The sequence below is a fragment of the Lithobates pipiens genome, unplaced genomic scaffold, assembly GCF_037356315.1.
Source record: "Lithobates pipiens isolate NorthernLeopardFrog02 unplaced genomic scaffold, aLitPip1_a1.2 Scaffold_10, whole genome shotgun sequence".
Taxonomy (NCBI): domain Eukaryota; kingdom Metazoa; phylum Chordata; class Amphibia; order Anura; family Ranidae; genus Lithobates; species Lithobates pipiens.
This window is the reverse complement of record NW_027507686.1, coordinates 14,828,075-14,845,332: the sequence shown is the minus strand read 5'-3', so window position 1 is coordinate 14,845,332 and position 17,258 is coordinate 14,828,075. Positions and strand designations below refer to the sequence as shown.

General features: G+C 38.5%; 1 protein-coding gene across 1 annotated transcript in view; it reads left to right on the top strand.

Annotated features, from left to right (window-relative positions):
* LOC143927509 (neural-cadherin-like) overlaps positions 1-17,258 on the top strand; it is a 189,547-nt gene that overhangs the window by 90,110 nt on the left and 82,179 nt on the right. The window contains exons 10-12 of the mRNA XM_077451614.1: positions 4,172-4,342; positions 4,433-4,605; positions 12,854-13,021. Coding sequence (XP_077307740.1) covers positions 4,172-4,342; positions 4,433-4,605; positions 12,854-13,021 — 512 coding nt within the window. The remainder of the gene's footprint in view (positions 1-4,171; positions 4,343-4,432; positions 4,606-12,853; positions 13,022-17,258) is intronic.

Below are 17,258 nucleotides of genomic sequence, written 5' to 3'. Positions count from 1 at the left end.
TATTTCTCTGTGGAGAGAGGAGAACCTTCCAGAAGAACAACCATCTCTGCAGCACTCCATCAATCAGGTTTGTATGGTAGAGTGGCCAGGCGGAAGCCACTCTTCAGTAAAAAGCACATGACAGCCCGCCTGGAGTTTTCCAAAAGGCACCTGAAGGTCTCTCAAACCATGAGAAACAAAATTCTCTGGTCTGATGAAACAAAGATTGAACTCTTTGGCCTGAATGGCAAGCGCCATGTCTGGAGGAAACCAGGCACCGCCCATCATCTGACCAATACCATCCCTACAGTGAAGCATGGTGGTGGCAGCATCATGCTGTGGGGATGTTTTTCAGCATCAGGAACTGGGAGACTAGTCAGGATCGAGGGATGCAGGATGAATGCAGCAATGTACAGAGACATCCTTGATGAAAACCTGATCCAGAGCGCTCTGGACTTCAGACTTGGGCAAAGGTTCATCTTCCAACAGGACAACGACCCTATAACAAAGGAGTGGCTACGGGGCAACTCTGTGAATGTTCTTGATTGGCCCAGCCAGAGCCCAGACTTGGCCCTTGTACACACGGTCGGAGATTCCGATGGAATGTTTCCTATCAGACTGTTTTGTCGGATATTCCGACTGTGTGTGGTCTGCATCGGACTGTTTACGTCGGAATATCCGACGGACCAAGTTTTCCAACTTGCCGGTAAAATTTTCCAACAAAATGCTCCTATCGGACATACTCCGATCATGTGTAGCCTACTCTGACGGACAAAGTGCCACGCATGCTCAGATCAAATTCCTAGACCAAAGCTACTGTATTGGCTACTAGCCTGAACGTAGTCCCGTCGTAACGAAATAACGTCATCACGTTATGTACAATCGGATTTTCTGACAAGTGAGTCCGACCGTGTGTATGCAACATCACTTCCGGACCTCTTCCGGAATTAATCCGACGGAATTAATCCGACGGATTTGGTTGCCGGAATCTCCGACCGTGTGTACGGGGGCTTAGACCCGATGGAACATCTCTAGAGAGATTTGAAAATGGCCGTGCACCGACCCTCCCCATCCAACCTGATGGAGCTTGAGAGGTCCTGCAAAGAAGAATGGGGGAAACTGCCCAAAAATAGGAGTGCCAAGCTTGTAGCATCATACTCAACAAGACTTGAGGCTCTAATTGGTGCCAAAGGAGCTTCACCAAAGTATTGAGCAAAAGCTGTGATACTTCTGTACATGGGATTTTTTTCCTTCTTTATTTTTAATACATTTGCAAAGATTTCAAACAAACTTCCTTCACGTTTTCATTATGGGGAATTGTTTGTAGAATTTTGAGGAAAATAATGAATTTTATCCATTTTGGAAAAAGGCTGTAACATAACAACATGTGGAAAAAGTGAAGCACTGTGAATACTTATATTTCTACTATACACCTTTACAGGCAAATTCTGATCTTCACTATCAGAATAGATAAAAAAAAAAAAAAAGAAAGAATGTTTTTTTTTACCAATTGTAAGAAACAAGGAAGCATAGTTCTATATTGCATGATCCCTGCATGACCAGATGTCCTCTGTTAGTGTGTTTTTTCCTCTACATGTTTATCATACTTCAATTAATGAGCCATTATGGAACCGTCCTTCACTCCAATGCCTCGCTCAGTATGGAAACTTCATGTTCTCTGGTGAAGCATTAACTGTTCTACTTCCATAACAATCGTTGTCTCCCTTCTGAAGAAATTGCTGATTGTTTTATCATTGTCCTTTTCCATTGATCCCTGAATGGGATCATCTGACTTCCTTATAATCCCCAGAGCAATCTCGGAGGGAGCCCTAAAAAAAAAAAACGTTCCGGTTTCGCGGAACTCCCCCCCCCCCCCCCGCTAACAATCACTACACCTACATCTCAAGACGCATTAGTGTGATGGTCCCTGAGAACAATACTCCCTACATTTGTGGTCATTGAGAAGAATCTCCAGAAATAAAGATCGCTTAAAGTGGCCTCAGGTTATACACAGAGGTTAAACAAATCCTCCTACATAAATTGTACCTGTTTATCTGCAGCCCTCTCGTCTCTACAGCCATTTAAAGTACAGCCTTTATACAGCTTGCCTGAGCCTTCAAGGATAAGAGCACCCTAACACTAAAATCACTACATCTACAGATATATATATCTAACACTAACATCTAATTCTAGAAGAAATCAGTATACATACCAGTGGTGGCTGGTGCTCCACCCCCCCCCCCGACGCTCGATCCCCCCCACCCCCCTTATTGCTCGCTCATCCACCCACCAGCCCCGCACTTACCCCATCTAGGTAACCCTGTAAAGAAGAAATCATACCAGTGGTGGCTGGAGCTCCACCCCCCGTCGCTCGGTTGGTCGATCCCCCACCCCCCTCATTGCTCGCTCGTCCACCCACCAGCCCCGCACTAACCCCATCTAGGTAACCCTGTAAATAAGAAATCATACCAATGGTGGCTGAAGCTCCACCTCCCCTGTCGCTCGGTTGGCCTATCCCCCTCGTTGCTCGCTTGTCCTCCCACCAGCCCTGCACTTACCCCATCTAACCCTGTAAAGAAGAAATCATACCAATGGTGGCTGGAGCTTCAACCCCCCCGTCGCTCGGTTAATAGATCCCCCACCCCCCTCGTTGCTCGCTCGTCCACCCACCAGCCTCGAACTTACCCCATCTAGGTAACCCTGTAAAGAAGAAATCATACCAGTGGTGGCTGGAGCTCCACCGCCCGTCGCTCGGTTGGTCGATCCCCCACCCCCCTCATTGCTCGCTCGTCCACCCACCAGCCCCGCACTTACCCCATCTAGGTAACCCTGTAAAGAAGAAATCATACTAGTGGTGGCTGGTGCTCCATCCCCCCCCCGTCGCTTGGTTGGTCGATCCCCTCACCCCCCTGTTGCTCGTGCCTCCACCCGCCAGCCCTGCACTTACCCTATCTCACGGAGAGCTTTGGCTCCTTCCTGTGTCTCCTTGTTCATGGCCGCTTCCCCTGCCTCTCTTCCTCGGCCGCAAATGCGGTCCCTTCTCCTCTTGGCCAATCGGGTCTTAGGACCCGCTTCCTGATTGGCCGCGTGGAAAATCAGAAAGACAATAGCGAATATTAATTCACTATTGTCACACAACTGGGAGGGCTCAGGGTGCAATGCTCTGCACCCTGAGCCCATCCTTTTTTCAAGCCAATTAGAGCTCTAATCATGTGCTTCTAAAATCAGGTGGGGATCAGCAGGCACATCAGGCGTAGATCGGCGGGCACATTAGGCGTTGATCGGCAGGCACATCAGGCGTAGATTGGGGGGCACATCAGGCATAGATCGGTGGGCACATCAGGTGGGTATCGGTGGGCACACAGTGGTGGGTGATCGTCGGGCATATCAGGATCAGGCTGCAGCTTCCTCTTTCACCGTGCATCTTCTCCCCTCCAATAGGATTGCCTGTCCTATCAGCCACGGGTATCAGACCCGCTTCCCATTGGCCAGAAGGACGATCAGTGTTGCAACAGCAAATATTCATTCGCTGTTGCAACACACCTGGATGGGCTCGGGACGCAATGCTCTGCTCCCCGAGTCCACCCCATTTTGAAGCCTATTAGAACCTCTGGCTCTAATCAGGTGCTTCAAAATACCCATGGCCCCCCCCCCCCGCCTATCCCCGCCATAGTAATTCATGCGCCCGGCGTCCTGAAAGGGGCCAGGCGCATGGATAGGGAGGGTGTCATTGGTGTCAGTGGGGAGAATAGTGCCCCATCATTGGTATCAGTGGGAGTAATAGTGCCCCATCATTGGTGTCAGTGGCAGAATTAGTTCCCCAAGGGCTGGATAAAGGCCAGCAATGGGCCACAGTTTGGAGACCACTGGTCTAGAGTAGGGAATGCCTGTAATTTGTTTTGAAGCTCAGTGCAGACGTCTGAGAAAAACAATGAGCCAATCACACAAGCAGTCCGGTATACAGAAGGCCTCCCAGGTTCTAGATTGCCAACAAAAAAAATGAATTGGAATTTTTTTAATAACAATATAACAAAATAATTTGTGGAGTATTTATATACTTTCTGAAAAGCGAGTGTTTCTTTAACTGTGATTGGTCAGATCGGGCAAGTCATTTCCGGTAGCAGCTGCGGTTGGACACGTGGCAGCAAATTGATATTGTCCCATCTAGCTGCTGTTTTCATCTCCTCTGTAGGAATTATAACCACACTTCAAACATTCGATCGGGAGAAGGATAAGGAATATCCGCTGACCATCAAGGCCACGGACCAGGCCAGCGACCCCCTCATCAGCCTCTGCCAGATGAACATTGCCATCCTCGACCAGAACGACAACGACCCGAGCTTCGAAAACAACCGCTACGAATGTAAGTCCTTCTGAGGCCGTTACTTTCCATCACCTTCAATCATTTAGTGTGAAGTTTGCTACAAAGTTTCTGTTTCAATCCATCCAACAGATTTCTTAAAGGAGGACACGCCAGTCGGGACAAGCTTCCTGCGTATCGCCGCCCGCGATGAAGACTATGGGCCAAACGCGGCACTTACTTATTCCTTGGCGGCTGACGAGCCGCTCTTCTTCCAGATTAACAGCACCACGGGGTGGCTGTATGTCAACCAACCCATATCTCGGGTATGAGACGGGTTTCCAATCAGTGATGGGTTCAAAAGTGTGGTGGGGGGGGGGGGGCGATTTAAAAAGTTAGACTATACATAAGACCAATAAAAAAAAAGGAATATTAATACAGAAATTAGACATGTGCACTGACAAAAAAAGTGTTAATTTTAGTTTTCGTTTCATTTGGGGTTTTTTTCGTTTTTTTTTTTGGTAATTCGAAAATTTGGAAATTTGGAAAATTAGAAAATTCGGAAATGTGTAAATTCGAAAATTTAGAAATCTGAAAATTTAAATTTTTGGATCTCCAAATTCCAAATTTTCGAATTCTGAATTTTCAAATTCCGAATTTCCGAATTCAGAAACGCAAAAATTTGAAAAACCAAAAATCTGTAAAAAAGAAAGAAAGGCAGTAAAATTATAAATAATAACTAACTAATCGAAAATTTCATAAATTTGAAATAGAATGAAAATTCAAAAGAATGAAAATCTGAAAGTTCAAAAACCCGAAAATCTGAAATAATTACTACGATAACTAATAATAAATATTAAATTATAGGTATTGGAATTTCCTTTCAAATTTGGCTGTTAGTGAATGTAACGAGTACGAATTTATCTCAAGTTACGAATTATCCAAAATAACGAATGAGGCATCTAAACAAATGGAATGGAACAAATTAATAATAAATAATAATAATAATATTAATAAAAAGGTTTTATTATTATTGTTATTTATTATTATTAGATTGTTACATTCCATTCGTTTCGATACGGCATTCGTAATTTTATTTAATTTGTAACTTCGGATAAATTCGTACTCGTCACATTCACTAACAGTCAAATTTGAAAGGAAATTCCAATACCTATAATTTAATATTTATTATTAGTTAGTTATTATTTCAGATTTTCGGGTTTTTTGAATTTTCAGATTTTCATTCTTTTGAATTTCCATTCTTTTCTTTTTTTTTTTTTACAAAAGGTTTGAATTTTCATTCTTCTTTTCGAATTTCCAAAATGTTCCAATTTCTGAAATTTTGAATTTCCTCATGTTGAATTTCCGAAATTCCAAAATTCTGAATTTCTAAAATTTCAAATATTTGGAAATTCAAGATTTCAGAAATTTCGAATTTTCCATTTTCCAAAAAATTTTAACATTTGGAAATTTTGGAATTAACTAATTTGTCAAAATGTGTTAAAAAACTAATTCGGAACTAAACGAATTGCACATGTCTAACAGCTAGTGACAACAAAATTCAGTATCTCAGAAAGTTAGAATATACATAAGACCAATAAAAAAACAAGAATTATTAATACATAAATGTTGGCTCGCTGGACAGTCTGTCCATGTACAGTATAGTATGCACTCATTACTTGGTCAGGGCTCCTTTTGCATGAATGCTGCGTGGCATGGAGGCGATCAGCACGGCGTGGCATGGAGGCGATCAGCACTGCCTGGCATGGAGGCGATCAGCACTGCCTGGCATGGAGGCGATCAGCACCGCCTGGCATGGAGGCGATCAGCACCGCCTGGCATGGAGGCGATCAGCACCGCCTGGCATGGAGGCGATCAGCTTCGCGTGGCATAGTGGCGATCAGCACCGCGTGGCATAGTGGCGATCAGCACCGCGTGGCATGGAGGTGATCAGCCTGTGGCACTGCTGAGGTGTTATGGAAGCTCAGGTTGCTTTGATAGTGGCCTTCAATGTCTGCATTGTTGGGTCCGGGTTCTCTCATCTTCCTCTTGACAATACTCCACAGATTCTCTATGGGGTTTAGGTCAGGCGAGTTTGCTAGCTAATCAAGCACAGTGATACCATGATCATGTGACCGGGTATTGGTACATTTGGCAGTGTGGGCAGGTGCCAAATCAGCATCTCCATAAAGCTGGTCAGCAGAGGGAAGAATGATGTGCTCCAGAATTTCCTGCTAGAGGGGCTGCGCTGACTTTGGACTTGATAAAACACAGTGGACCAACACCAGCAGATGACACGGTTCCCCAAATCATCACCGACTGTGGAAATGTTTGAATTGCATTTGGAAATTGCGGCCCCGGAGTCTGGAGGAGGAGTGGAGAGGCGCAGAATCCAAGTTGCATGAGGTCCAGTGTGAGGTTTCCACGGCCAGTGATGGTTTGGGGGAGCCGTGTCATCTTCTGGTGTTGAAGCTAATGCTCTTTGCTGATTCGTTTTTGTTCCGATTTGAAATTCAGATACATTTTTTATTATTTTTGAAATTCAGATTCATCCGAATTGCCGAATTACAATAATAACATATATTTAAAACAAATTCGAAATATCGATAAAAAATTTTTTTAACAAAATTTGAATTAGAATAGTTCTCTAATTGATTTGAATAGTTTTCTAATCAAATTCGAATAGTTTTTGAATTAAAATAGTTTTCCATTAATTTTCGACTTTGCCAAGAGAATAAAAATAGAACAGAAAATAAAGGAATAGAGTAAAACAAAACAAAAGAAAATAGAATAGAAAATAAAATAACAGAACAAAATAGAATAGGAAATAAAGGAATAGAATATATTGAAAATAGAATAATTTGAATAGACCTCTAATCGATTTGAATAGTTTTCTAATCCAATTTGAATAGTTTTCGAATTCAAATAGTTTTCCATTCATTTTTGGCTTTCCCAAGAGAATAAAAAAAGGATTGAAAATAAAGGAATAGAATAGAAAAAACAAATAGAATCGAATAGAAAAAGTATAATAGAAAATTAAAGAATAGGGAAGAAGATAAACGAAAGAATAGAAGAATGTAAAGAAAAAAAAAAGAAGGGAGGAAGAAGGAAAGGAAGGAAATGAGAGAGACTAGAGTAGATGACAAAAGAAAGAAAACAAAGAGGAAAGAGGGAAGCAATGAAGAAATAAAGAACAAAAGGGAAAAGATCGGAAGGAATAAGAAAAAAAAGAAAGGAAGAAGGGCAAAGAAAAGAAGAAAAAAGAGTAAGGAAGTAAGGAAAAAAGAAAGTGAGAATAGAGTAGATGAAGGAAGGAAGAAGGAAAGGCTTAAAGCAAGGAATAGAAAGAAGGGAAACAAAAGGATGGATAAAGGGAAGGAAGTAAAGAAAAAAAAAGGGAAAGAAGGAAGGAAAGATGAAGGAAAGGAATAAAGCAAGGCATAGAAAGAGAAGGAAAGAAGGGAAATGAAAGGATGGATGAAGGGAAGGAAGCAAGGATGAAGGAAATGAGAGAGAGAGACTGGAGTCAAAGAAGGAAGAAGGGGGAAAAGGGAAACAAGGAAAGAATGAAAAAAAGAAAAGGAAGGAAAACAAGAAAAAGAAGAAAGGGCAAAGGAAAAGAAGAAAAAAGAGGAAGGAAGAGACACTGGAGTAAATAATGAAATGCGGGTAAAGAAGGAAGAAAGAAGGGAAGAAGGGAAACAAAAGGATGGAAGAAGAGAGGGAATCAAGGAAAACCCAGGGAAAGAAGGAAGGATAAGGAAATGAGAGAGAGACAGAGACTAGAGTAGATGATGGAAGGAAGGAAGGGAAAAAGAGAGGGAAAGAAGTAGAAACAAGGGAATAAAGAAAGGAAGAAAGAAAGGGAAAAGAAAGGTAGGAAGAAGGAAAGAAAAACAATGGAAAGAATTAAGGAAGTAAGAAAGGAAAGGAAATAAGGAAAGAAAAAAGGGCAAAGAAAACAGGAAAAAAATAGGAAGGAAGGGAAACTAGAGAAGATAAGGGAAGGAATGAAGGAAAAGAGGAAGGAGGAAGGTAAATGAAAGAATAGAAAAAGGGAAAGAAGCAAAAAAAAAGAAGGGAGGAAGAAGGAAAGGAAGGAAAAAGAAGGAAACGAGAGGGACTAGAGTAGATGACAAAAGAAAGAAAGCAAAGCGGAAGAAGGGAAGCAATAACAAGGGAATGAAGAAATAAAGAAATTAAAAAGATAGGAAGGAAGAAGAAAAGGAAGAAAGGGCAAGGAAGAGAAGAAAAAATAGGAAGGGAGCAAGGAAAAAAGAAAGAGAGAATAGACTAGATGAAGGAAGGAAGGAAAGGCAAGGAATAGAAAGAAGGGAGACTAATGGATAGAAAAAGGAAGCAAGGAAAAACAAGAGAGAGAGGAAGGAGGGAAGGAAAGAGGAAGGAGGGAAGGAAGAAAGGGAAAAGAACGTTAGAAAGAAAGGAAGGAAGGATAGGAAAAGGAAGGAAGAAAGGATGGAAAAACAAGGCAAAGAAGGAAGAAGAGAGAGCACAGGAATGAGGAAAAAATGGAAAGTAAGGAAGAGAAGGAATGAAGGAAATACAAGGGAATGAAGGAAGGGAGATTTGGGAATGTTATTGATGCTCCTTAGATGTGAGCTGGCTCTTTAAGCTGGGCGCTGTCAGGGTCGGTATGAGATGCCCGGGTGGCGGTTGGTCTTTGGGATGATTGTCGCGGTTGTACGGAGAACGCTCCCTCCCTGCAGCTGATACATTTCTTATAAGTGGCGGCTCTGCGGAGATACATTGTAATCGCACAGCTGGTGGCACGCGGCGCTCTGGACAGCTGTGAGGGGCTGTCGGAATCTCCTCGTCATTGGCCTTCTAATCCAGCTGGACAGGGACATCTGCACACACAGTCCATCCCAGTCCCTCCGCTCCTCTCAGAATGTGACACATTGTGACACGGCCCGGTGAGCAGCCTGTGGCTCGCCAGCTGTCCTGGAACTACAAATCCCAGCATGCCAAAACATTCTCGCCTATTTGAATGAACGCCTGGGACCTTTTTCTTTAAAGTAATGGTGGCAACTCGGAGACACCTCCTTGGCTTCAGCCAATTCCTTATCATTTCTTTCTTTATACAGAATAGACGGTGTGTGTGCTGTTGTCACCACTAGTCACCTTTTTTAAAGAAAACCAGTGGGTTAAAGGCGAAGGGTTAGAACCTCTGTCCGATTTTACTGCTGCCCATGCCCTCCTTGGGGAGTTTTACCCTCGCTTTTTGTACTGGTGGCAGAATATGATGGGATATCTCCAATATCTCTGGTGGGGGTCGGAGACCTCAACAAAAGCAAATGTATTTATAAAGCGGAAAAGGCTCAAAACAAGAGTCTTCGGTATTTTTTAGATTATATTCATCTTCCTGTCCCAGTGACACCCTTTCCCTTTCATAATGGTGTCTTTAGGACAGGAAGTGAGGTGAAATCTCTCCAATGGGGACACAGGCACGAAATAAAAGCTCAACAGAAGACTTTTCTCTTCTCTGTCGGTAAAATTTTAAAAATTAGGGTTGGAATTCGTCTGCCAGGTTCAGACCCTTACATGTTGAGCGCTTTTTTGACGTGCAAAGAGCCATTTAGCAGACGCACGGTTCTAGTATCTGCATCCCTTGGGGAGTGTCTCACTAAAAATGAAATTGCTATTGCAGGGGGTACCTAAAATTTTACCAGAATTTTACCTGCAAGTGCCAAGTATTTGCTAAGGGATCCAATGGCATGTGACTAAAGGGAAAGTGAGTACTAGACATGTGCAGTTCGCCTCCTTCTTCCTTTTTCGTTTTCGCAAACTCGGATGTATCCGGATTTTTAAATTCCAATAGTATCGATTTTAAACGAATCTGAAATAATGAAAAAAAAAATTCAAACACAATTCTAATTAAATTTGGAATAGTTTTCAAATTGGATTTAGAAAAATTTTCAAATTTAAAAAGTTTTCGATTTTGTTTTCCAATTTTCAAAGAGAATAAAATAGAATAGAAAAAAAAAGGAATAGAATAAAAAAATAGAATAGAAAAGAATATAACAGAAAATATAAGAATAGAATATTATAATAGAGTAAAACAAAATAGAATAGAAAATAAAAGAATAGAATATAATAGAGTAAAACAGAGCAAAATAGAATAGAAAATAAAAGAATAGAATATAATAGAATAAAACAAAACAAAATAGAATAGAAAATAAAAGAATAGAATATAATAGAGTAAAACAAAACAAAATAGAAAAGAAAATAAAGAATAGAATATAATAGAATAAAACAAAACAAAACAAAATAGAATAGAAAATAAAAGACGAGAATATAATAGAGTAAAACAGAGCAAAATAGAATAGAAAATTAAAGAATAGACTATACTAGAGTAAACCAGAGCAAAGTAGAATAGAAAATAAAATAATAGAATATTATAATAGAGTAAAACAAAATAGAATAAAAAATAAAAGAATAGAATATAATAGAGTAAAACAGAGCAAAATAGAATAGAAATAAAAGAATAGTATATAATAGAGTAAAACAGAACAAAATAGACTAGAAAATAAAAAAAATAGAATATAATAGAGTAAAACAGAGCAAAATAGAATAGAAAATTAAAGAATAGACTATAATAGAGTAAACCAGAGCAAAATAGAATAGCAAATAAAATAATAGAATATTATAATAGAGTAAAACAAAATAGAATAAAAAATAAAAGAATAGAATATAATAGAGTAAAACAGAGCAAAATAGAATAGAAATAAAAGAATAGTATATAATAGAGTAAAACAGAACAAAATAGACTAGAAAATAAAAAAAATAGAATATAATAGAGTAAAACAGAGCAAAATAGAATAGAAAATTAAAGAATAGACTATACTAGAGTAAACCAGAGCAAAGTAGAATAGAAAATAAAATAATAGAATATTATAATAGAGTAAAACAAAATAGAATAAAAAATAAAAGAATAGAATATAATAGAGTAAAACAGAGCAAAATAGAATAGAAATAAAAGAATAGTATATAATAGAGTAAAACAGAACAAAATAGACTAGAAAATAAAAAAAATAGAATATAATAGAGTAAAACAGAGCAAAATAGAATAGAAAATTAAAGAATAGACTATAATAGAGTAAACCAGAGCAAAATAGAATAGCAAATAAAATAATAGAATATTATAATAGAGTAAAACAAAATAGAATAAAAAATAAAAGAATAGAATATAATAGAGTAAAACAGAGCAAAATAGAATAGAAATAAAAGAATAGTATATAATAGAGTAAAACAGAACAAAATAGACTAGAAAATAAAAAAAATAGAATATAATAGAGTAAAACAGAGCAAAATAGAATAGAAAATTAAAGAATAGACTATAATAGAGTAAACCAGAGCAAAATAGAATAGCAAATAAAATAATAGAATATTATAATAGAGTAAAACAAAACAAAATAGAAAATAAAATAAAAGAATAGAATATAATAGAGTAAAACAGAGCAAAATAGAATAGAAATAAAAGAATAGTATATAATAGAGTAAAACAGAACAAAATAGACTAGAAAATAAAAGAATAGAATACTATAATCGAGTAAAACAAAACAAAATAGAAAAGAAAGTAAAGAATAGAATATAATAGAAAAAAACAAAACAAAATAGAATAGAAAATAAAAAAATAGAATATAATCAAGTAAAACAAAGCAAAATAGAATATTAAATTAAAGAATAGACTATAATAGAGTAAACCAAAGCAAAATAGAATAGAAAATAAAAGAATAGAATATTATAATAGAGTAAAACAAAACAAAATTGAATAGAAAATAAGAGTAGCATAAAATAGAATAAAACAGAGCAAAATAGAATAGAAAATAAAAGACTAGAATATAATAGAGTACAACAGAACAAAATAGAATAGAATTGAATAAACATTTTTTGAAAAAAATAGAATATAACCATCTTCTGAAATTTGATTTTCAAATAAAATACATTTGAATTTGAATACATAAAAAAAATGGAATAGAATAGAAAAGAATAGACTTAAAAAAAAACAATAGAATAGAATAGAAACAATATAATCATTTTCCAAAATTCAAATAGAATCATTTCGAATTTGAATAGAATACAAAAAAGAATAGTATAGAAAAAAAAAATAATAGAATAGAAAGAATATAACCATCTTCCGAAATTCAGATTGAATTTGAATAGAAAAGAATTGAATAAAAAAGAACAGAATAGAATAGAAAATATTAGTTTAGCCCGCATTTGAATTGATTAAAATTTTCAGAATTTGAATAGTTTTCAAATTTGAAAACGATTCGAATTGGGTAAATTTGAATCGATTCGGATACGAATAAAAAAAAAACTAATTCCAAATACGAATTCCAAATCTAAACGAATATCTGCAAATATGGAAACGAAACACATGTTTTCATTCAGCGCGTGTCTAGTGAGTATGAGCCGGAGAGATTTATCTTGAATGAAGAAAAGTGACAGTTTTCCTTGAACAATGCTAATTACATGCATCCAACTTGTGTGAGGATTTGGGCTACTAATGACCTTAACTTGGCTTCGTTTTTATCAACTTCTGTTTTTCAGAAATCCTTAATAACACGAGAAGTAATTGCAACAGATGGCGGAAACCGTAGCACGCGGGTGGAGGTGGCAGTGCGGGTGACAGATGCCCAGAATCAGCCCCCGGTGTGGCAAAAAGATCGATATGAGATTGTGATTCCGGAGAACACATTGAGAGATACGCCTGTGGTGGTACATTACTTTATCTTCACCTCTTTTCAGCCTTTTTCTGACATTTGTTGCTTACAAGTTAACCACTTTCAGACCGGACCAATTTGCTGGTCAAAGACCAGACCACTTTTTGCGATTCGGCACTGCGTCGCTTTAACTGACAATTGCGCGGTCGTGCGACGTGGTTCTCAAACAAAATTGACGTCCTTTTTTTCCCACAGATAGAGCTTTCTTTTGGTGGTATTTGATCACCCCTGCGGTTTTTATTTTTTGCGCTATAAACAAAAATAGAGCGACAATTTTGAAAAAAACGCATTATTTTTTACTTTTTGTTATAATAAATATCCCCCAAAAATATATAAAAAAACTTTTTTTTTCCCTCAGTTTAGGCCGATACGTATTCTTCTACATATTTTTGGTAAAAAAATAACAATAAGCGATTATTGATTGGTTTGCGCAAAAGTTATAGCGTTTACAAAATAGGGATAGTTTTATAGCATTTTTATTAATAATTTATTATTATTTTTTTTTTTTTAATAGTAATGGCGGTGATCAGCGATTTTTTATTGTGACTGCGACATTATGGCGGACACATCGGACATTTTTGACACATTTTTGGGACCATTGTCATTTATACAGCAATCACTGCTATATAAATGCAGTGATTCCTGTGTAAATGACACTGGCAGTGAAAGGGTTAACCAGTGGGTGGCAGTGTAGGGGTTAAGTGTTCCTAGGGGTGTGTTACTAACTGTGGGGGGGTTGGGCTTTCATTTAGTGAACACTGATCTCTGCTCCAATCACATGGAGCAGAGATCAGCGTCACTAGTTGCTAGGCAGAATGGAGAAATGTTGTTTACAACGGCACTCCTCCATTCGGCCACTCCGTGAGACGATCGCGGGGATGCCCGTGGCGATCGAGTCTGCGGGTCCCATGACAGGACTCACGGGGGTCCCGACCAGCATGGGAGCGTGCCACCGGCGGCGCGCTCCCGATGGCAGGGTGGCAAATTTAAAGGGACGTACATGTACGCCCATTTGCCTGCCCGTGCCATTCTGTCGACGTACATCGTCGTGCGCTGGTCGGCAAGTGGTTAAAATCAGTATTTTTTGCTAGAAAATTACTCAGAACCCCCAAACATTATATATATATAAAAATTCGGTACAGCGTCCAAAAAAATATATATATATATATTTACACACACACACACACACAATAAATATATATAAAAAAATATATATATATGTGTGTGTGTGTGTGTGTATGTGTATATGTGTATATATATATATATATATATATATATATGTCACGCAACATTTTTTTTATATATATATTTATTTTATTTTTCGGATTCTGTAGCAAAAAAAATATATATATATGTGTGTGTGTATATGTATATAAAATATACATTTATTTATTTATTTTTTTGCTACAGCATCCAAAAAATAAAATAAATATATATATAAAAAAAATATATATATGTATGTATGTATGTATGTATGTGTATCTGTGTGTATATATATATGTGTATATATATTTATTTATTTATTTTTGCTACAGCGTCACGCGACAATTGTCAGTTAAAGTAACGCAGTGCCCTATCGCAAAAAAAATGGCCCAGTCATGAAGGGGGGTAGACCTTCCAGGGCTGAAGTGGTTAATTTATTATTTTCCTGCTAACTTTTTTTTTTTTTTTTTTTTTTTTTTTTTTATTGTTCACCTTGATATTAATAATTAAAACTTTTTTTTTTTTTTTTTTTTTTTTGCTTTGTTTGTTAATATTTTTACACCTTTAACATATATTTACACATTTCACACTGAAAAAAGCGCAAAAAAAAACAAACCTTTTATTTTATTTGTAAATAAATTTTCAATGCTTTGTACCATTGCTGACAGCTGAAGTGTAAACAAAACAGTTGCGGTCGGTATCGGAAACAATTGGTATCGGCGAGTACTAAGAAAATGTATCGGTACTCGTAAAAAAAAAATAAAAAAAATGAAATTGGTGCATCCCTAAGCCCTTGTACACACGGTCGGACATTCCGACAAACAAATCCGTCAGATTTTGTCCGAAATTGATGCATACACACGGTCGGACAAAGTTGTCAGAAAATCCGATCGTACATAACGTGATGACGTTATTTAGTTACGATGGGACTACGTTCAGGCTAGTAGCCAATAGCTTTGGTCTAGGAATTTGATCTGAGCATGCGTTGCACTTTGTCTGATCGGAATTCTCTACACATGATCGGACAAAGTCTGATCGGATCATGTTGTCGGAAAAATTTAAAGCCCAGCTGGAAAACTTGGTCCGTCGGATACTCCGAGGGAAACAGTCCGATGGAGCCCACACACTGTCGGATTATCCGACAACACGGTCCTGTCCTATTGTCCATCGGAATGTCCGACCGTGTGTACAAGGGCTAAAGGATACCATACAATAAATAGCGTTTCTACAATTGCCGGTCATCCTTGGGTCAGACTTTTGCTGGGTGTAATTGAGGTTACTCTTTGTGGCTATTATAATGAAATATGAATTATTTTGTCTGTTAGTAAAATATTAATGAGTAATAATTATTAGGTGAAATGGAGGTTAATATTTAATGGAGGTCGGTGTTTGAAGAGTATGCTGAGATTTTGCTCTTGTTTGTACCAAGAACATAAATTTTTTTTCTTTTAACCATTTCAAGTCCTCATTAGCAAAACGCGTATTTCAGTGCCCCATTATAGATGCATCACCTTTGAGGATAAAGTCGAGCCTGCAGCCCTGAATTTGATATTTTCACATTACCGTATATACTCGAGTATAAGCCGAGATTTTCAGCCCCTTTTTTTAGGCTGAAAGTGCCCCCCTCGGCTTATACTCGAGTCACGGAGATCAGGTAGACAGACGGCGGCCATTCCACTATTCAAAAGCCGCGCCTCCCTGTCTGTGATAGGCGGAACACTCAATTTCCCAGCAGTCAGTGTTCCGCCTATCACGGACATCCGCTCATTCTCATACTACGGACGAGGATGAGAGGATGTCCGTGATAGGCGGAACACTGACTGCTGGGAAATTGAGTGTTCCGCCTATCACAGACAGAGAGGCGTGGCTTTTGAACAGTGGAATGGCCACCGTCTGTCAGACGAGGAGGAGAGGTGCGGCATGGCACACAGAGGCTGCAGATTGGCACAGGTAGGCAGGGATGGACGGGACACAGCGATGGACGGGACACAGCGATGGACGGGACACATCGATGGATGGGACATAGCGATGGACACAGGGATGGACGGGACACAGGGATGGACACAGGGATGGACGGGACACAGGGATGGACACAGGGATGGACACAGGGATGGACACAGGGAGGGACACAGGGATGGACAGGACACAGGGATGGACACAGGGATGTCTCACCCTCGGCTTATACACGAGTCAATAAGTTTTCCCAGTTTTTTTGTGGTAAATTAGGGGCCGCGGCTTATATTCGGATCGACCTATACTCGAGTATATATGGTATGTTTATATAGAAGTTGGATTTTGCCCTGTACAATTTATCAAGGTGTATAAATAAACGACTCTAAAAAAAGACAACGACAAAGACAAAAAAGAAAAACTCAGATATTGATAAATACGCAATTTATTGCCATGAGAAGTTTGGAAAGAGTAAAAACTCTATCAAAAATTGAAGACTTTGTGGGCATAACATAAGGCAGTAAATTATAAAATATATATCTTTATTACAAAATAGTTAAAAAAAAAAATACAAAAAAACAGACACCCTTTACTTGAAAAAGTACAAAAAAACAAACATCCTTTACTTGACAGGGTCCACAGATACCCAAGAGCGCAAAGCGTGGAGGCATGGATCCCCAAGAGTATATATCAAGTCCATAAATCAACAGAAAAAAATAATGTATTGTATCAAAAGGTTGGGTCCATTATCTCCTCCACGCTAGCTTGTCAACGGGTTTCGCAATACTGATTGCTTCCTCAGGACGTACTGGATAGGTGCTGCTTGGCCTTGAAAACCATGGGGTGACACAACATAAAATGGACTTGGTGCCGATTCAATCCATCCACAAAACAAAGTCTTGAGGCTTAAAATTTCCCTACAGTACACCCAGAACAGGTGAAGAGAAAGAGGAATCCAAACTCTAAAGCCCCATACACACTATCGGATTATCTGCTGAGTTTTTCCTTCAGATTTACCAAAACCATGTAGTAGAAGGGCCTGCCTGATTGCATACACATTGAAACTCCTAAGGTTTGTC